General features: G+C 41.4%; 1 protein-coding gene and 1 non-coding gene across 3 annotated transcripts; one reads left to right on the top strand and one right to left on the bottom strand.

The window, feature by feature from the left end:
* Positions 1-174: 174 nt before the first annotated feature.
* Positions 175-256, bottom strand: trnal-aag (transfer RNA leucine (anticodon AAG)). The gene has a single exon. It is a non-coding gene; the product is annotated as a tRNA-Leu (tRNA).
* Positions 257-1,822: 1,566 nt separating this feature from the next.
* On the top strand, positions 1,823-18,155 carry LOC137179985 (E3 ubiquitin-protein ligase RBBP6-like). 2 transcript variants are annotated; one of them, XM_067585121.1, is made up of 20 exons: positions 1,823-3,030; positions 4,211-4,310; positions 4,546-4,585; positions 7,163-7,204; positions 7,334-7,422; positions 7,510-7,606; positions 7,733-7,875; positions 8,084-8,256; positions 8,690-8,793; positions 8,927-9,273; positions 9,707-9,785; positions 10,333-10,390; positions 10,481-10,538; positions 10,642-10,968; positions 11,122-11,217; positions 11,348-12,956; positions 13,274-13,923; positions 14,048-14,118; positions 14,245-14,329; positions 15,804-18,155. In XM_067585121.1, exons 1-20 carry the CDS (start codon positions 2,865-2,867, stop codon positions 16,801-16,803), a joined length of 5,334 nt encoding a protein of 1,777 aa, XP_067441222.1. In that variant the 5' UTR covers positions 1,823-2,864; the 3' UTR covers positions 16,804-18,155. The 2 variants fall into 2 exon arrangements, with proteins under 2 accessions (XP_067441222.1, XP_067441221.1); XM_067585120.1 differs by having other exon boundaries at positions 14,242-14,329.
* Positions 18,156-21,043: the final 2,888 nt, after the last annotated feature.

The following is a 21,043-nucleotide window of genomic DNA, read 5'->3' as shown; positions in this document are numbered from 1 at the left end:
TTCTTACTGGAGGGAGACTTTGAACATTTTGGAAGGACTGGAGCTTATTTCCTATTCCACAGTTTCTATAGTCCCACAGGAAGACGGAATGACTTGTAAATCAGACGTATTTTCCCTATTATGTGATTTTAATTTATGATGATATCATTTCAGATACTCCTCAGGACAAAACCTTGGCAGCGGTGGGATTCGAACCCACGCCCCCGAAGAGACTGGAGCCTTAATCCAGCGCCTTAGACCGCTCGGCCACGCTACCTCTGCATCAGCCCAGAACACTATCTGTTCCAGTGACTGTACATTATTTTGTTGAATACATTAAAGGTTGACTATAAAAGTAATGTTTGACTGTTGAATGTTGTAATGAGACATAAAAAGCTGTTTTTCAGCATGGAACAATCAAAGAACACCAGGAAGTCAAGATAGTTCATACCCAGCACATCAGTGTTAGCAAAGGAAATCTACTTCATGTCCCATCAGATTCTGTGACTCTATAGATGTAACTATAGAGAAATTTAAAGGGTTATGAGTAGGTTATTTGGGTTTAAAATATGTGTTAAATATAATTACATGACCTTATAATGACAGGTCAGACAGGAAAATCTCAAGTCCTGGGCACTAGTTTCTGCTCTCACAACTAACAAAATGTGTGACCCTGTCTACAGTATTTATATAGGGAGGGTCACATTCAAGGTTTAAGTTTTGGTTTAATTTCAACACATACCATTTGAATAGCAAATGTGGGCACTGGCGACCTGGGTAGAGGTCAGGAACCAGGAGACAAATAAGGTAAATAATCATTATAACAAGACTGAATGTAGATATCTTTAAATACATTTCTCAAAAAAAATGTTGCAGTGCTTATACAGTCCCCACTTATTTGTATTTATTGTTTTTGAACTACAATTTCTACATTTTTCTATTTTATTTTAAGTTATATTTACTTGTTACTTAAAATCAGAATCATCTTTATTGGCCAAGTATGTTTACGCATACAAGTAATTTGACTCCTGTTTAGTGGCTCTCAATGTATTCACACACAACACAAAGATCTTAAGAAAGATATAAAAGGAATGTATATACTTATTTCTTATTTGTATATTTGACTACAATCTTGCAATGTGACACATTTTGTTTACACATTTCTTTATTCTGGTTGCTCTTTACTTATAGTATGTACATTTTTTGTTTTATTTCACACTTGCTTTGGCAATTAAACATATGTTTCCAATGCCAAACAAGTATGAACAAAATCTGAAAGTGAAAGATAGTTTTGATAAAGCTATACAAGAGTAAAAATTTGATTACAATATTTTCCACTTTTCTTTCACTGATCAGGATTTCTCTTTTGTTGTCTCTTTTTGCTGCTTAATTTTTCAGTTTCGCTGTTAAACTTTTCAGTTTCAGGTCAGAATTTTTCAGTTTCAATGGTCTAGAAGTGCAACAAGTAGTACAAACTTACCATTGACCTGCCCCTTCAAACTTAACTGATTAATGGGGACGCAGCCCTGTAACACGTACCAACATGCCCTTTGTGTCAGAACCATAGACTATATATATCTTTATATACAGTCTGTGATCAGACCTGAAACTGAAAAATTCTGAACTGGAACTGAAAAAAGTGACCACAAAAGTTTTGTTGTAAGTTTTCCTTTAAGGTAAATTGTTCGCTTTCAATTTATTTGTATTCAACATTCAATTTATTTATTTATTTTTGATGCTATTTATGCTTGTGGCACAAACTTAATCCCATAATAAAAAATCCCTTCTTTGTATTGAACGTAATTCTCTTGCTTCTTGTACTCTTTGGAAGAACCCTGGATACTTCCGGTTCCGTCAAGCGCCATTTTGATGAAACAGCGAGGAGAGAAGAAGCTTCGACCTGCGATTCTGGATTTTATGGATTAAATTAAATTGTGAAAAATACACCCGGATAACACAACTTTTCTTCGCATGATGGAAAATAACCGTGGACGGAAGAGGAAACTCTACGCCCTGTCTGCGTAACTGGTGGATTTAGTTAGATTATTCGACAGCTACGTTGAACAACATTGTTAGCATAGCAACGGTTAGCATCCCCGTTAGCTGTTAGCTCTTGTTTCCGTTAAACTGCGGCGAGGCGACGTTAGCTAATCTCGAGGTGCTTGCATGTTAGCCTTGGCATTAGCTAACGAGCTAATTCAACGGTTAAACGGTAGATTGCGGTTTCACAATCATCTCCTTTGAGGTCTTAAACAACGATAAAGAGGAAACTGGTGGACTCGGTGCGGAAGCTTTCACGCAGTTTTGTGGACTCTTTTGTGGAGCTCGATTTTGTTTGTCTTGTCTTGAAGAATACGAACTCTACCCCCCCAAACAACAAAAAAAGCAAAACATTGCCTAGGACTGATGTTCAGGAAATCCCAGGCCCGCTGCTAGCGACATTAGCGGCTTGCAGCGCGGCCGCCCGGGCTTTCCGCCAAGGACAATTTACGACGGACCTGTCCTCATTTACATCCATGTGACAGATTTACACGGTGCTGCATGGACTGTCTTGGATTTGGTGGCATCCTGTTGTGATTTATTGGACTTTAAAGAACTGACGAGGCACACAGCGCCGATCAATGGCGCTCTGGCCTCTCACCTCGATATTTTTCTTTGGCAAAAACAAGGACTCTGTCGTCATCTGCGAGCTGAACCCTTCCCTATCTTAGTCCTTTCTTTGTCCACAGTGTTTTCAACGAAATATAAAGAGGGTTTACTCATTAAAGTCACCAGATTTAGCCTCCTGTGTTCAGTGTTGACGCTGTTTTATTTTGTTATCATACCAGGCCTGTGTTTTTTTTCCTTCTTGTGCTTGATTGACTTAAGTGCTTAGACCTGTAAAAATGTCGTGTGTTCACTATAAGTTTTCTTCCAAACTGGACTACAACACAGTAACTTTCGATGGGCTGCATATCACCCTCAGTGAGCTTAAAAGGCAGATTATGGGCCGGGAGCGCCTCAAGGCCACAGACTGCGACCTGCAGATCACCAATGCGCAGACTCGAGAAGGTAAGTTATCATCTGACACATGACTCACTCTCATTTATATGTGACTAACATGTCATACATTATTTTTCTTTTAATAGTTACAGTGATAGGACAGGTTCAGTTGTCTCAACAGTAAGGTTTGTAGAGCTGCAACTAACGGTGGTTTTCTTCATTACTCTCTTTTTATCAAGTGAGATAAGACATTTCTTGCTCATCACAATTTCACAGAGCCCAAAGTGACATCTTGAAAAATCTTGATTTGTCTGATCGACAGTCCAAAACAAAAAATATATCTAGATTACAACAAGTTAAGACCAAGAAAAGCAACAACTGCTCACATTTGAGAAGTTTGAAACATCAGGTGTTTGGTATATTTGCTTGAAGTATGACAAAAGAGTATTTGATGATCAAAATTGTTGAAGATTAATTTTCTCTCAGTCACCTAATTTTTGCAGCTCTAAAAGTTTGTAGCAAAAATGAGTAGGAAATGTGATTAAGCAGCTTCAAGACAACTATGTTTGTATTATATCACAGTCACTACCACACAAATAAAGGAAATGGTGATACAGTTGAAGAAAGTAACATCAAAACATTTCCTAAGTCATATTTTCCCTATCTATCTACCTATGACTTCCTATCACAACTACATAGTTAGACTTTTTTTCCATTTATAAAAAATTGTACATAGATCAGTTAATAGTTTGGTCATTAAAATGGAGATGAATGCCCATTAAAATTTCCCAGAGCACTTGTTGACGCCTTAAGGTTTTTTGTTTGTTTGGGTATTTTTGCCTTACCAACACTCGGATATATTCAAATAACTACAGTTAAAGATGAAGAAAAGCAGCAAAATGTCTCAAAATTATCCAAATCATGTTTGAAATCTTTCTTAAAAATTACTTCAATGACTAATTGTTTCATCTCTATATTTTTATTTATGATTTTTTTACAGGTGTGGTTATAAATTATGAGAATTATGTTTCTATTCTTACTTAACAAAAAAGATGTTACATCTTCATGTGGGAGTAACTTTTGCATTTTTAGACTTTTTGATACTTTTAACACACATCTGATATACTTTACACCTCTGTTTTGTTATCTTGACCCATAAATGTTACCTCTTTTGTTGATTGAATTTTGGTTGTATTGTTTAGGCGTCATGTTTTATGTTTTCTAATGATCTTTGTCTCCTGTTTTATAGAATACACAGATGATGAAGCCCACATCCCGAAACACTCGTCCGTGATCGTCCGCCGCACTCCGATTGGTGGAGTAAAACCTGCTGGCAGGACGTTCATTGTGTATGTATTATTTTAAAATTTATTACTGGAAACATGAGTGAACAGCACAATAACTTACCAGTTAAAGCCATGAATAGGTTTACACCAGATCTCTTCTAGTTTTCTTTTAAATATAGATCAGATATTTTTCTATAAACAACTATAGGTGAAAAATTGATCCTACATTGAGTTAATTTGGCTGTCGAGTTCGATCAGTAACTGATAATTCCTTTCTGTCCTGTGTTTGTTTCTGCAGAGATCGTTCTGACACAGCTGTGGTGGGATCTTCTAGACCCGTATGTAAAACAAACCCAAAATCAACACTCTCTCCTCCTCCTCTCACCTCTCTCTCTCTCCCCCTCTTTCTGGCTTTAGTCACCTTTCTCGAGAACATTCTGTCAACAATGATCGAGTCGTGTGTATCTTCTGTTCACTGTGTGTTGGCTACATTTGTGTTATTTGATGTCTTTTTTGAGAGGGTTTCCTGGAGTCACCACAGTTTAAAGCAGTTTGTTGTTTCTCTTCAAAACCCTGGTTTTCTGTTTTTAATACATTATTAATATTAGCTCATTTAAATGTTTTAATTGTGGCTGAGTGAGATGAGGTTGATAAGAGAAACAACAGACTAGCCATCATTGTTTTTTAATGCTCTGAACTGACCAAATGTTGAACTGTTGCCACTTTATAACTGGTTGAGAAATCATTTAAACTGTTATGACTGTATTTCATAATGAAATGGGTTTTGTAGCCTGCTTCAGGTCAGGCAAATGTATTTTTTAAAAGGGTTGTAAAAGGAAAATATGCTATTTTTGTATTGATAATTCATTGTCATTTTATTTTCTGTGAAAATATTTTATATGGTTTAAGAACCCAATGAAGTAAAGTATGGCTGGGATTGATTGTAATTAACTTTGATTACAATTACCAGACTAAAGTTGTGTGAATGGAATAGGCTCGTCAGTGATTTTTATTTTTAAATCTTACCCTGCCAAACTTTAATATACTCAAATCTGTTGTTCAGTAACATTTGCCAATGTCAATTGTTTTGTCCTGTACAATTTTAATCTTGAAGATGTTGATGAAGATGTCAATTCTGCATTGAGTATGGACTGCACATAACCCTTAGTCTTTGAAGGCTCACAGATTTCATCCTGCTGAGTTAAATGAGTCCTAAGTGTCTGTTTTTAAAAAGAAGAGGGTACCAGCTCAAAGTGTATTGTTAAAACTGTGGTTTGGGGGTCAGTAAGAAGCTAGACTTGGCCGCTGACGTATAATGCTGTGACATGATCACAAAGTACAATGACACATTATCAGTAAATATCTTGTCAATCTCTGGAGGCCTTCCATGGTTGCTGCAGTGAGAAGTAATACTGGTGTAGTGTGTCCTGTAAGCTGTAAGCTGCAGAACCTGTCAATAAAGTTGTTCAGTGGTTCAGTGTCAGAACCGCTTGCACCAGATCCCTGTGTGTTCCCTCCGCAGCATTCTGCAATAACCAGTCTTTCCTGCGTATCACGATGGACAACCCACCCTGCCCCGCTTGTTTATTTTATGTAGTTTTTCACAAGAATCAGGCAGAACAGCCTTTTTGCTCTTATAAAACTACTTTTTTTTGTCTGTGCATGAGATTTTATTCATAGTTCATTGACTCCTGACCTGCATTAGAGACATCCCACCACTTGCTTTCACCCTGTAGTGGTGTAGGGGCTGTTTTTAGGGAAAAATTTGAAAGAACTCTTGACAACTCTTGTTAGTTTCTTTCTTTTTTTTTTTCTTCATTAGGCATTTCATTGTGTTGTATCAGCCCTACATGTTTGACACTTTACAGTGTTTGCATTTTTTATTGGCACCACTCCTAGCTAGCTCATTAGTTTACAACTAGTAGCCTGGTTTTGATGAGAGTTTCTAGCACTCATGACAACTTCTTTTGACAGGTCGGTGCAGAAACTTCAATCAGTGTGGCCTGGTGAAGGGGAAACTGCATGCTAAAATTAAATGTCAAGTATTCCTTTGAGAAAATTGGCCCCTCTCCCTTTTAATAGCAGGAGAAGATGTAGGATTTCCATAGAGGGATGTCCCAGTGGTGTAAATTCAGACCCAAATAGCAAGGAAGGTGTTTGAGCAGACGCTCTTGGACGTTACAGATAGAACTTAAAAGTGTAGAATACAAAACTTGTTTATATGGAAGAGTTGTCGGAGTAAACATCAGCTTTAATTATTGATAGTAATTGCAACTATATGTTCAGCAGTGTTGACTTCCTCTAGGATTTTCATACAGTGACAATCATAAATGTGTCTATACTGTAAATTTCTTCAGGATGAGTTCAACTAAATGCACAAAAGTTGCATGTTGTGTACTAGCTGTACTACTTTTATATCATCTGGCAAGGGAATAGACAATACCTTGAGGACAGATAGATTTTTTTTTAACCCTTGGACATGAAATTGTTATTCCTTTCTTTTAAACATCAGCTTTTGTGTAATTACATTCCAATGTTTGGGTAATTTCTTAATCTATTTACTCTGCAAACAGTTTAGATCTCTTCCATGTAAACAGCTCTGAAAAGACAGAACCCTAGAGGAGGTTTTCACGTCCGTTAACTTTTTCAAGATTATGACACACCGCTGTCAGAAGAGGAATGAACGTCACACACAAGCCTAGTGATCCATGTCTCGGCTTAAATGCTCACTCCCGTGTACCTGCGTTATTTCGTGCGCTTTGAGAACTTAATTTTTGGTGCGAAGGATTAGATGGAGACTCTTAAGGCACTGGACACAGATGTGGTGGGGAACTATCTGGGCTCTTATCTTCCACTGTATGTCTATAAGATATCATGTTAAAACTTTTAATATCTGTACTCTGATTCTCCTGCAGACTGATTCTTCTCCTTCTATGTCACTCGCCCAACTGACCAAGGTACTGTTGCTGAACATGCTGGTTAACACTTCCAGATAGTATTTCTCAAGTTGAACATATAAACACTTTCCTTTTCTTCTTCTTGTGAGGTTAATATCCCTCTTTTTATCTCTCCGTTATGTGCTTTAGACTGCTAACCTGGTTGACGCAAATGCATCAGAGGAAGACAAGATTAAAGCCATGATGACTCAGTCGAACCATGAATATGACCCGATACAGTTAGTACACACACACAAATATCTGTGAACTAAACATTATTACTCTCCAGCTGTAGGTAGTTTTAAAAACTGAGCTTTTCTTCATAGTTACTCCAAAAAGGCAGTTGGACCTCCTCCTGCTCACTACACCTGCTATCGCTGTGGAAAAGCTGGTCACTACATTCGGCAATGTCCCATGCTGATGGTAATTATTATGTATCACTTGATTTTCGTAGCCTGTGGTGTTAATTTTAACTGCATTGCAGTGTAAGTAATGATGATGTGTGCTTTTTGAATGATAATTATAATGACTCTGTTTTATTCTGCTTAGGTCCAGGATAAGAGTGTGGAGGGTCCCAAGTCAGTAAGGACTAGTAAAGGGATCCCTCAGAGCTTCATGGTGAAAGCAGAGCCTGGCACTAAGGGAGCCATGTTAACCAGCACCGGAGAATATGCTATACCTGCTATAGATGCGTACGTGTCATCAAGGACATCCACAAATACACTCTGTTTAGTGTACTTGTCAGTAGTGTCATATTTGTCGTAGCCCTGTTTGTATCTGTGTCCTCCTCAATGTTAGCTATTCACAAACACACTCAAGATAACTGCTGTTTCTTTTTGGTTTTGGTACAAACAGTCCTCTAGAATTAACAAAAAAATAAACAAATCTGTGTTAATACAGGGAGGCGTACGCACAAGGAAAGAAGGAGCGCCCTCCGTTTGTTCCTCATGACCAGTCGTCCTCTGAGGATGATTCAGACCCGATCCCTGATGAACTCCTGTGTCCCATCTGCAATGACCTGATGACCGACGCTGTAGTTATACCCTGCTGTGGAAACAGTTACTGCGATGATTGTGAGTTGTTATAATCATATAGTGTGATAATGATAAAAAAAATCAGGTGTCTTGGTCGCCATAAAACGGATAACAAATACATTTTCCTGCCACCCATATGTATCATTCTGAGCTCCATTTTGTCATTCAGGAAACCACTGGACATGATACAAATGCAGATTTATACAAATGTGGCCTAATTAGAGCAGTACCCTGCCCCCAAGCAATGCTGTATTTGAAGTAGAAAACTCATTTTTTGTTTATTGGAAAAAATATATGCGCTTACATTCCAGTGTGTCAGAAAGATTTCACTTCCAACATGTAAAGTTTGGAAGATGTAGATGAGGCAGGGTGATGGGAGGTTTTTTTCACGTTATCACAATATTAATAGTATAAAGATGAACAAGTTTTCAGTGTGAGCATTCAGCTAATTTAAGGACTTATTTGTTTTCAGGTATCAGGACGGCCTTGCTGGACTCAGAGGAGCACGTCTGCTATACATGCAAACAGTCGGATGTTTCACCTGATAATCTCATAGCCAATAAGTTCCTTCGACAGGTAACCCACTCAAATTCTTACACTTTGATGTTTTTCATTGTTTGGTTCTTTATACATGAGATTAGATAAAGACAGCAATTCACAAGAGGTTTATTATGTTATTTTAAATGATTTGTCATTTGTCATCATGCAGGCTGTGAACAATTTTAAGAACGAGACGGGATACACCAAACATGTGAGGAAGCAGGTCCAACATACAGCCCCGCCTCCACCGCGCCCTCTGTTGGTCAGGCCTCTGCACTCCAGACAGCAGGACCCGCTGATGGCTAATATCTCTCACCCTCCTTCTACAAGCGTACCCACCACCGCTCCTCAAGTACAGGCCCCGACCCCTGCACCACCTACTGCTACCACTGCTGCTCCTACTCCTCCGCATGCTGCTACTGTTGAAGAGCGAGATGCTTCACCAGCTCCCGCACCCGTCGTCGACCACCATTCTCCTATGCACTCGACCAGCCAGGGTGAACCACCTCCTCCAGGGTGAGTATTTACCAGTGTTGGAAGTTAGAAGATGTAGAGATGTACTGGCTCTGGTCAGTGTCATATATCAGATTTTTAGCTGGTCAAATGTACACACATGTGCAGCACATAGCCAAACGATGGTTCACGTGGCGCACACAGCAGCACAGACAGTAACATCACAGTCACACACAAGCTAAAACTAAATGATATGAACTGCAGCAGAGACTCACTGTCGACTCGTAATCTTACAGCACGTCAGCCAACGTGGCTGGTAGGTTGAGCAAATTCACTGACATTTGGCCGGTGCAAATTTCCATCCATGTACTTTACAATATACACCAAAATAAATCCACACACTCCAGAACAGATGTTTGGTTGAAAATGAATAGAATCTCCCAGTCAAGAGGAATTTTTACTGGTAACAATATGTGTCTGTTTGTTTGTGTGTTAGTGAGACCGACCCGGAGCCTACTGTGAAACCAGACTCATCTGGTCCGTCTGATCGTGGACCATCTGAAAGTGGATCCCAGGTGAGTTCGCCTTGATGACCCTGAATAATGTTGCACTGGCTTGATATCATTTCAGCAGTTGCTCCAAACTTTGATCTTGCTCTACTTGCACTTTATCAAGATTGTTGTTTCTCACTTGTAACAGCGGTTGCTACGACAAGAGATTCAACTTGATAACGCTGTAATTTATTTCATTAGTCAATTTATGCCAATCAAATGCAACAACTTGACCTGATTAAGACTGTTGAACTGAAAGAGCTTCTCGTTTCCACCCATACCTACTATTTTGAGTATTAATGAATCTAAATGTTCACTTCAGTAATCATGTAGTTATCAGTAATGTTGGTTAGGCCTTGTATACCAAAGCTGTGCAGGTGCAGACCCGTGTTTAATCCAATTTGGGATTATAGGTTAGAGCCAGGTTAAATAATGCATGTTGGCAATTATAAAATGGCAGACACAATTTTCCCCTGCACTGTTAGATGTGTTATCCTCAGCCCATACTCGCCATCCCTGATCAAGAGAAACTGTAACTCTTACATTTTTCTCACTGTGATTTCTCCCTCAGGGCTACCATTTAACTGTTATTGGCCACCCGCCACCTCCAAGGCCACCTCATCCATCAGGTAAGAGGTTAACTTCAAGCCATTTCAGGAGATTAAGAGAGCTTGACGGAAATGCATTCAGTAACTAACCAGCTGTCTGTGGTCTATTAGGTCACCAGTCACGGCCTCACCACTCTCACAGAGGAGGCGGCAGCAGACACTGGGACAGGTGAGACCTATCTATGGGATTGTCTGATATATTACAATACGAACTCTTAATGAATCAATCTCACAAATCTTTTTATCGCTCTCTTTGTTACTCCGTGTGTCAGGCCCTACAGAAGTAGAGGAGAGCACCCCTCCGCTCACCTCCAGACAGCTCCGCCTCCTGTAGCTGCTCCTCCAGTCTATCCAGCACCGTCCATGTACCCGCCGCCACCACAGCCCTACCCCCCTCCGTACGCCACTGGCCCCGGCCTTGTCCCTCCTCCTATCAGTTACCAGCCCCAGCCTGTCTATGCCCCTGGACCACCGGGACTCAACCCTCCCTGGGTTGCCCCTGGTGCACAGCCCCCTCTCCTCCCTCTTCCACCCTCCCTCACTCAGCCCCCTCTCTCAAAAGAAGATTTCTACAGGCAGCGGCACCACCGTCAGGACAAGTGAGTCATTTCTTTTCCATTTCGGGTCTTCAAACAGCTACTGACTGATTATGTGGCATTTATACAGATAGAATATACTTAACATCAAAACTATTGAAGTTTGACACTGGATTAGTTTAAAGGTTTCATTGTTTTTTATCTTTTTATACGCAGAGTTACATCTAAACTGGATGAATTTACTAAAGACTTCCACAAAGAGCTTATGAAGTACAGAAATGCACCAAAGAGGCGAAGACCGTCTTATTCCAGGTAACGTCATTTAAAGGGTTTTAGTTTTTACATGGATTACAAACACATAATCCTTCATGCCATTTGCAGTTTTTTTTTACATAATCTGCCTTCTTTCTTCCCGTGTCTTCTCAACCATTTCCATCTCTAGGTCCCGGTCATACAGCCGCTCTCCGTTCAGCCGCTCTCCTTACACTCGATCTAGATCCAGATCAAGATCTAGATCCAGATCAAGATCCCGGTCTTACTCTTATTCCCCCAGCCGATCCCGTTCACGCTCTCATGGCCGGTCTTATCCCCGTTCTCCTTATTCTCGACGCAATGGACGCAGTTATGGACGCTCACGAACGAGGTCCCGCTCACGTTCCAGGTCTTACGGTTATCGGCGCTCTGGCTCACCACGGTCTCCTCCGTCCTTCCGGGGAGGAGGCTGGGAGGGAGCGGAAGCAGCAGGACCCTACAGGTCTAGGTCACGGTCTCGCTCCCCAGGCGGCTACCGGAGCCGCAGCCCCAGTGGACGAAAGCCACCTCCTCGAGACGTAGTACCATATGAACTAAAGGGTCCGAGCCCTGGAGGCCATGAGCGCTGGGATAGAGATAGCTATCGACAGTGGGAGAAGGAGTACAGAGACTGGTACAACAAGTACTACAAAGACTACGACAACCAACATCCGCCGCTGCATCACAGAGGTCGTGGCAGCAGAGACAGGGAGAGAGACAGAATGTCCCCCTTATCCAGAGATTACTCCCCCCAGGGGCGAGGGAGGAGAGGGAGAGAAGAGAGAGGCGCTCCACCTCACCATCCTCCATCATCGTCCTCATCAGGAACCAAGTCCAGCACTAAAGTCCTAAAGACAAAGAAAGTGAAAAAGAAGAAGACCGGGGAAGAGCCTGAGCCATCACACCAGTCAGTGGACAGAGGCGATGCTACACCCGTCAGAGACGAACCAATGGACGAAATCCCTTCACTTACTAAAACGCCTCCCATCTCCTCAAAGCCTCCAGTTGGCACTGCAACCACTAAGGCTCCAGCCTCTAAAAGCACTGCTGCACCTGTTAAACCACCTGCCAAGTCAACATCGAAGACTCAGTCTGACAAGACCAAGAAGGACAAGGGTCAGAAGGTAAAAGCTAAAGTAAAAACAGAGGGTGTGAAGGTCAAGAGTGACAAGGTGAAGAAGAAGACAGGAGAAGGAGTGGTGACCAAAAAGAAAGACTCCTCATCCTCGTCCTCCTCTGTCGCAAAACCATTAAAGACCACCAAAGCCAAACCAGAAGATGCCCCCAACTCAACTACCCCTAAAAAGGAAAAGAGTAAAAGCTCCGCAGCGAGACCCGCCCGGCCTAAGACCCCTCCACTGTCCTCCCAGAACCTACCTCTACCTCATCCCTCTCTCCACGACGGCCCTCGATCCAGCCACGACATACGAGGGAGAAGAGATCTTCCTCAGAGCGGTGGTCTCCTTCCCCTCCCCCATCACCCACTCCTCCACCTCCCTCCCTCCCCAGGAGACAGTCGGAGAAGGATGGGAGAAGAGAGTCGCTCCTTACTCGGGCCTCCACCTGGAAAGCTGAGGAGAATAGACGGGCCGGGGGGTGGAGGTGACGTCCTCTCGCACTCACACATCTCTCATCAGCCTCCGCTCCAGAGACTCCCACACCCCTCTGACAGGCCCGGTCTTCTTCCCTTACCGGGGAGCCGTGAGATGGGCCGGGGAGACACAGATAGAGGATCCATCAGGCCTCTCATGGACCTTCAGGTGGGTCATGTGACATGGTGTATCGATTCATACCAGAAAATTTGTGATGCGATTATTTTTTTACATTTTTTTTTCATGCCATTTTGATATCTTTACAGTTCAAAACCAATCTTTGTCTTAATCCTAACCCAATGATATTCAAGTTTCAATCATATAAAAGCAGAGAGTGAAGCAACAAATTCTTATCTTTGAATAGCTGGAACCTGCCAATATTTTTTTTTTGAATCTAAATAAATACATTTGCTAATCGGTTAATCGACTAATCTTTGTGATTCAACCCTTTTTTAATGTTTCGCATATCCTTTGTCCACATCCAGGTGAAGCCACTGAGTCAGACTCAGAGGAGGATCAAGTTGAACAGAGAGCTGGGGAGAAAAGGCAGCACAGAGACGGCACCCTCAGACAGATCATCCTCAGGCCCCGAGAAGACGAGCTCTACCTCAGACCGATCAACTGCCGCCAACATCCCAGAAGGAGACCGACCGAGCAGCGCAGCAGAAGGTGCTGGAAGAAAAGAGAGGTCAACCTCTGGTGAGAGAGGAGTCTCCAGAGAGAGACCAGGGAGCGCTGGGGAGAGACTGCTGGGCTCGGACAGAGTGTCGGACAGAAGCTCGGGACTGGACAGAGAGCGGGAGAGACCTTCAGGACTTGACAGGGAAAGGGAAAGGGACCGAGACAGAGACAGAGATAGAGGTCTGGGGTCTGAAAGAGAGAGGGACAGAGCCTCAGCGTCAGGCTCACAGAAGGCATCAGTTACAGTGGAGAGAGATGCCGAAGGAGAGAGGTCAGGGAGGACGGAACGAAAGAACTCCAGTGGTAGAAGTGGAGGCGGGAGGTCGGTCTCTCTGGATAAACTGACCATCGCAGAAAAATCAGCCAGCACCAAGAAAGTAGTAGACCCTGAGGAGAAACCAAGCGTATCCTCTAAGAGAGGAGAGGGGTCAGAAAGAGCCGCTAAATCTGACAGGTCTGTTAAATTTATTTACTCGCTGCTTGTTATGCATAGTATGATCAAAAGAAAGCATGATATAGTGCTTTTATCTGTAAATACAGTTGTTAAAGCATGTAATTATTTTCTCTTTATTTCCCAGGAGTGTGTCCAAGGACAGAACAGAGAGGAGTGTCCCCTCAGGAGAGAAACCAGCTGCTGCTCACAGAGAAGGTAATTTGAATCACTGACTGTGTGCACCCATGTGAAGAGATGATAACTTTGATTTTGTCTTGTGCGGTGTAATTAGGCATAGATTAAACCTGAGTTTCTCTTCTCCTTCCCCCTCCTTTTCAGCAGTGAAAGATGCTGAGGTGTCTTCTGTGAAGAGCAAACCCAGGATCAGTCGAAAGGCTCTGACAAGCCACAGTGGGAGCTCCAGCAGGTGAGTTCATTTTGTAGAGCAAGGATTTTATTTTATATTCCTAATGTGTCGGAGGCATGGATCAGTTGGTTGGTCGGTGCACCACTTTAGTCCAGACTGAAATATATCAACACCTATTTGACTGATTGTCATGTTTTTTTAGAAACAGACATTCATGGTTACAAATGTATCTTGATGACTTTAGTGGTTCCTTTGCGTTTCCTCTAGAGTCACCATGAGGTTGACATATGTATTATTGAGTGAAATGCCTCAACAACTATTAAATTGATTGCAATTAAATTTGGTTCAAACATTCATGTACCCTTCAGGATGATTCTTATTAACTTTGGTGATGCCTTGATTTTTCATCTAGCACCATCATCAAATTCAATTTGTCCAATATGTTGGTTTATGACTAAATACTTGAAAAACTGTTGACATTCCCATCAGCCTCAGCTGTGGTTTGTTTACTGTGAATTAGCTGTTATTAGCATGCTAACATGCTAAACTAAGGTGTACACAGTAAACATGGCCTGGTCATTGCTCATTGGTCATATTAGCATGCTGATGTTCGTATTTAGCTCAAAGCACTGATGTGCCTAAATACAGCATCACAGAGCCACTTTAATCGCTGTAGACTCTTATTATTGTTATATTGTGTGTTGCTTTTATGTTTCTGACTGTGTTGTTTGTTGTCACTGATACGTTCCTGTGATGTATTTGTTAAATCCCTGGCTGCACACCAGATGTCCTTCAGGATAATACATAATTGGCCTAAATAGATATTCTGTACTATACTAAAATACCATTAGTGTGTTTTAGTATAGTGAAGTGGGTGTAAATGTTGGCTTGTCTGTTTCGGAAAGTTACAGAAATGGCTGTGCAAAGCCAAAGGAGGGGGTTTAATTGGCTTTTCCACCGTTCGATAAGCATGTCTGATGGAGTATACAGCCGCACTCAGTCGAAGGAGAAAAGAAGTCTTCACCTTGCAGCCTTTTCTCTTGTAAAAGTGAAACATAAAATACTTCAAATGCATGAATCTTACATTCGTCTCACTTGATCATGTATGATTTTTAGTTACAGCTCATTCCATTAATCTGTCATCAGTCATATACTCTCCAGTCAGGCTCTTTTGAAGCCGTTGGAAGGATTTCCCCCGACAATAAGCATTTTTCAGTTTTTCTGAAAGTCTTTTTGAGCTCTCTGATCCGTTTCTGCAACAAAGGAGATGCTTTTCGACTCTTTTTAACTCATCAGAAATTGATTTCCTCTGTGGCAGCAAAATGTGTTTCACAAGCCATTAGAAACTCCTTTAGGTTCAACTGGGCTGACAAAACACTTTTTGGGCTGACTAAGTCTAATACGAGAATGTTTTTGGTATCTGTAACCAAGCACAGGTCTTATATTGTATTAGGAAGATTGATTGGACATGATCAGGCTTTTTCATAAATAATTTTCAATATGTATTTTTTGTTTGTTTGTTTTTTCTAAACAGTAGGTCAAGTCAAGAGACAAAACAAGACTCGGAAAAAGACCAGAGGAGTGCATCCTCCAAACCTACAGAGCAGCCTCTGCCTAGCCCTGTGAACAGCCGTGGCCGCAGCCGCAGCCCCAGCATCAGCCCAGCACCCAGCCCTGCCAGGGAGGAGCCGCTCATTCAAGCTCCCCCTCGCTCCAAGTGGGAGAGAGAAGACGATGAAGAGGGGCAGGAAAACGGACTAAGCGCACCTAAGGAGCCCTCACCGTTGCCACAGAGGGGCCGAGGCAGAGAGGGGCAGACTGAAGCACCTAAACCTGTCAGGAGCGAGGGCCGGGATGCTGCAAGGGAGGAGAGGAGAGGAGTAGTGAGGGAGGAGAAGAAAGGGAGAGCGCCAAGGGAGGAAGGTAAAGGTGGCAGGGCAGCGCAGGCAAATTCTGACAAACCAACCAAAACTAAAATCGTGAGGGACGAGGGGAGAGGCGTCCGAGAAGAAGGGAGAGCTGGAGGAAGAGAGGAAGGAAGAGGGGGAGGAGGACGAGAGGAGGGAAGAGGAATGCCTGGGAAGGAGGAGAGAGCAGCAGAAGGCAGAGGCGGCGGAGGAGGAGGACGAGAGGAGAGCCGTGGCCCAGAGCCCAGGAGACAGCGTTTGTGCTCTGACCTGGGTCGTGAGACCGACGAGGCCGCCTTCGTCCCGGACTACAGCGAAGGAGAAGGCTCGGACACGGAGAGAGGGAGGAGCGGCAGCCCCAGCCCGTCCATCGGCCAACAATCCCACAGCCCCTCCCCTAGCAACCACAGCGACTCGGCAACCACCTCCACCACCACAGCGGACAAGAAGAAGAAGAAACACAAGAAACACAAAAAACACAAAAAGCACAAGAAGCACAACAGCCAGGAGAAAGAGGGAGAACCCAAGGAGCACAAGCACAAACACAAGAAGAAGAAACACAAAAAGAACAAAGACAAAGATGGAGAGGAAAAGGAAGAGAAAGCAGAGGAGGGCGCACCTTGCTAACAGGGGCTAAACTAAGCCTGCTGGCTGAAATCTGTAACCTTGTGTATTAATAAGGAGAAAATGATAAATCTGCTAACATTTGCAAGCCCCTCTCTGTGCCAGGGAATAGACAGAATAGGTCTTTAGCTGTCTATGACCTTGCAGGACACTGGTGGAGGGCCGTCTGTCTGGCTGTTATTCTAACACTTACTGTTACTGCAGCTTTCCAAACCTACACGGTACTTTTGTTGTGCCTGAATCGCAGCATTATGAGCGCTGCTGAGGTCTCTTTAATGTTCTTATGAACGTCTTCGGTGACTCTGGGTCAGAAAAACAGAAAGAGTGCTGTTGTACTGCACTGTTGTCATCAGCCAGAAAGGACTTGATGATAATAACTGATCACACAGCAGTGAATCTAAACGGATAGGAATAACAAACACTGTACTCAGGGATGTGATTGCTTCTTTGTAGAGGAGAAATTACTGTTTCTTTGCCTCTGATTCATTGTAAATAGAGATGAACTGTTCCTCCACATAATTTTTCCTCAGTTTGTTTTGCTCACATCCCTGTGTGCTGTTCAAGGCTTAAATACGGAATAACCTTCATTGCTGTGAGGGCCATTGTAAGCTCTTTTTGAAGGATCTTACGAGCGGTTTTGCATGTTTTAGCACATTAACTACAGATTGTGTGTACTTTCCATTACTGCTAACCATTTTCCACCTTGATAATCTCATCTTCAGGCAGATATTGGTTTCAGGATATGTCAGTACAGTTATTATTTTTTAAGTTTTTGGTTTAAGTTGTGTTACTATTTCATGTAAAGACTTAAAAACTCAGCTTGTTTGGAAAACATTTAAGCAAACATAGACACTGGGAAAAACGTCATGTGACTTTTAAATGAAGGTGACAAATGCTCTCAGATGGGATGACCTATCTACACAGAGGTTGAGTCACCGCAAGTCCATTTTTCAAGTTTAACATGATGGAAATCTTGTACTTTCCTGAAATATTATGGAATTATTTGGAGATTATCAGCAGTAATTTATTTGTGATTAATCGGCTAAAACTTGCAAAATTAACAGTAATGGTCTTTGACGTTAAAGCAGACGTTTATGCATTCATGCTACACTGGATTGTATTATCTAGGATGTGTTTATTAATAATGACAAATCAGTCTGCATGTTTTTGTTCCCAAGGTGCAGTGGTTGTCTATCACGTTGTGTGTGTGTGTGAGTGAATGTGTGTGTGTGTGTGTGTGTGTGTGTCGGAGTGAAAGTGAAATGTGACAGAAATGAGACAAATGGGAGGACTGGTGTTCTTACAAATGAGTTGTTCCTTTTTTTTTTAATTAAAATGTTTTGACCTCATGAAAATGTCTGAGTTGTATTTTATCAATCACTGAGTTACTAGTGTATAATCACTACACATATGAAGGTTAAATGTACTGTGTTGTGCTAAATTGGCAAAGTGGAAACATTTGGACATTTAAGTGCAACGTTGAAGTATTTCAGGTTTTTATAATTACAACATTTTATACAGACCAGAAAGTATAAGTGATTCATATGAAGCCCAAACATGAGGCCATGAGGAACAGTGAAAATGATCACACTGATATAGAAAGAAATATTTTTAAAAATTTGTTAAAATAAAAATGTAAATACAGTGTAACCCTGAATTCTTGATGTGTACTACCTTTGCTCTGGATTGGTCATAAAAAGCAAACGGTTTATCTTCCAGTAATCTTTTGTTGATGTCAACACACTGTAAAACCCTGTTTTTAAACATCGCATCAGCCTCTCGACACGACTCCAACCTGTCACTGTTCACATCTCATCAGTGGGCATCAGCAGCTCGTGTTATATAATATAATACAGTAGTTATAGTGCTGTCAGTGATAATGACATTAACTTAAAATATCTGGAGTATTAAAGATAACTGCAACAGTCCAAAATAATATAGTGGAATAATTTCTGCTAAAATACTATATAATAGTATTTTACCACAGTCTAATACAGATTTATTAAACAACATAAATGAGTAAGCTCGTTATAAATAAACCACAAAGTAATTTGTACAGTAACTAAGGTTACAATAGTATTACTAGGAAAGAGAATATGCTTAAATATATAAGCGATAATGTTTTATTCTTGATGCACTCTCTTGATTTCAGCGTATTTTTTTACGAGTGCCCTCATTGATCTTATCTGAAAGTGTAAAACAAACACCATAAAATGATTTTGAGTGCTCATCCAGAGACAGCTGACTACTCTGTATTCATGTTCCTTGTGTTTATTGCAGTTTTATATTCTTCAAATTAAAATAGTCATGTTTCTAGTGGAGACTTGAATCACTTTCAGAATTGCTGTCAGTTGTGTGTGGATCACATTCTTTGTAGCTATATATATATATCAATCTATAATTTTAATTGTACTTTTTCCATACTGTAAGTTTGCTATCTTGGTCTATCTGTACCCTCAACATCTGTCTGTCCTGGAAGAGGAATCCGTCCTCCTCTGTTGCTCTTCCTGAGTTTTTACTTACATAGATCCAGGCTCTTAGGATAGAGGATGTCGTATGCTTTAAGACTGTAAAGCCCCCTTTGGTAAATTTGTGGTGTGTGTGATTTGTGTGATATTGGGCTGTATAAATAAAAAATGACATGACCACACATTAGTTTCCTGTGCTTTCCAGGGCTCATTCTGTTCCTCTGTGATCCCACCATCTAACACTGTGTAATTAAAATTTACTATAGTTGCAGCTTTTTTCCTTTTTTTCCCCTCCTTCCTCTTTTGCATGATAATTTATCCTCTTTTAATGATCTACATCTTCATTTTGAGATGAAAGTAGATTTTTGTTCATTATAGCTGAGTAGAGCGGTAGGCTGATGACCTTTCAACCAAAATTATATTAATATCGATGGTATTTAAGTAATATCAACTTACAAGCATTAACATTATAATCAAAATTATTTCAGCCAAGATTATAAAAACCTACTTTAAAGCTAATACAAAAAAATGTATCAATAAAACTGATTTTTATGTGTTATTCTGTATTAACTTGCTTTTAATGTGAATGATGATCTTCCATGCAACGACAGCAACATGGACATGATGACTAGACCTTTTTGAATATTTTATTATGTGCTTCTGTTTTTAGTACTGAAATATGTACCACAGATATTTGTTACAGGAAGACAAACAACACATACCACACATACAGTACGGGTGATAAAATAAGATGTACTGCAGCACATTGAGTGTCAGATATATTTGGAAATAACTAGATTTTTCAGAGAGGATGGAGTACGTCCTCGAAAGCAGTTCTTCAGACACAATGGTGAGTTCCAGAGTCTTTGGCAGCTCATTCCTTTACAAACATGAATAATTAAAATAAAACGTCCCAGAGGGAGACGAGTGCAGTGAGACAAAGTGAACACTGTGTGGAGCTGTAACTCCTACAACTTATAACGTGAGGGGGAAGCCGATTAACAATAAAAAAAATTCTCTCATATGCCTCATCTCTAAAATATAACCCCACATGTCACTACCTCTCTCTCTCTCTCCCAGAGTACACAGTAATAAGCTTCATTGTGTTAGTGTGTGTGTGTGTGCGTGTGTGTGTGTGTGTGTGTGGTAAGTGTGTGTACCTTGTCAGTGCGATGGCGTGACTGGTGGATCACACAGAAAACAGACTGAAGGCAGGAGATGGGTTCACAGACGGGTTGAGGGAACACTGAGAAACAAGAGAGCAGCAGATGTATAACAGTACAGCAGTACATAAAAGCACACTCACAGCTTGACAGCTTAGTCCATACATTGTGTGTGTGTGTGTGTGTGTGTGTGTGTGTGTGTGTGTGTGTGCGTCCACGTGCATGCACATATATATATAAGGTCATCCTTAATGGACTCAGAGATCAGTGAGACCATTAGAGAAGATTAATATATTGTTTTAACCCCAGATTATCATCACAACTCATTATTCCTCTCATCTGCCATCCTGCAAGGTTTACTCTGAATGTGTGTGTGTGTGTGTGTGTGTGTGTGTCTGCGGGTCCACACGTGTGCGCGCATGTGTGCACCTGTTATCTGCTTGAGCATTTGTGTGTCTGCTTGTGTTTTGTCTTACAAGCATGACATCATTTCCTGTCATCAAGGCCAAAGGTTGCTAAGCAACTTCATTTCTGCCGATTGTCAGAAAAGATGCTTCTCCGGCTTCTCTCCTCTGACTGGCTTGCAACCTAACTCTCTCTTATGCCTCTCGT

The sequence above is a fragment of the Thunnus thynnus genome, chromosome 3 (genome assembly GCF_963924715.1).
Source record: "Thunnus thynnus chromosome 3, fThuThy2.1, whole genome shotgun sequence".
NCBI classification, from domain to species: Eukaryota; Metazoa; Chordata; class Actinopteri; order Scombriformes; family Scombridae; genus Thunnus; species Thunnus thynnus.
This window is presented reverse-complemented; position numbering and strand designations above follow the sequence as displayed.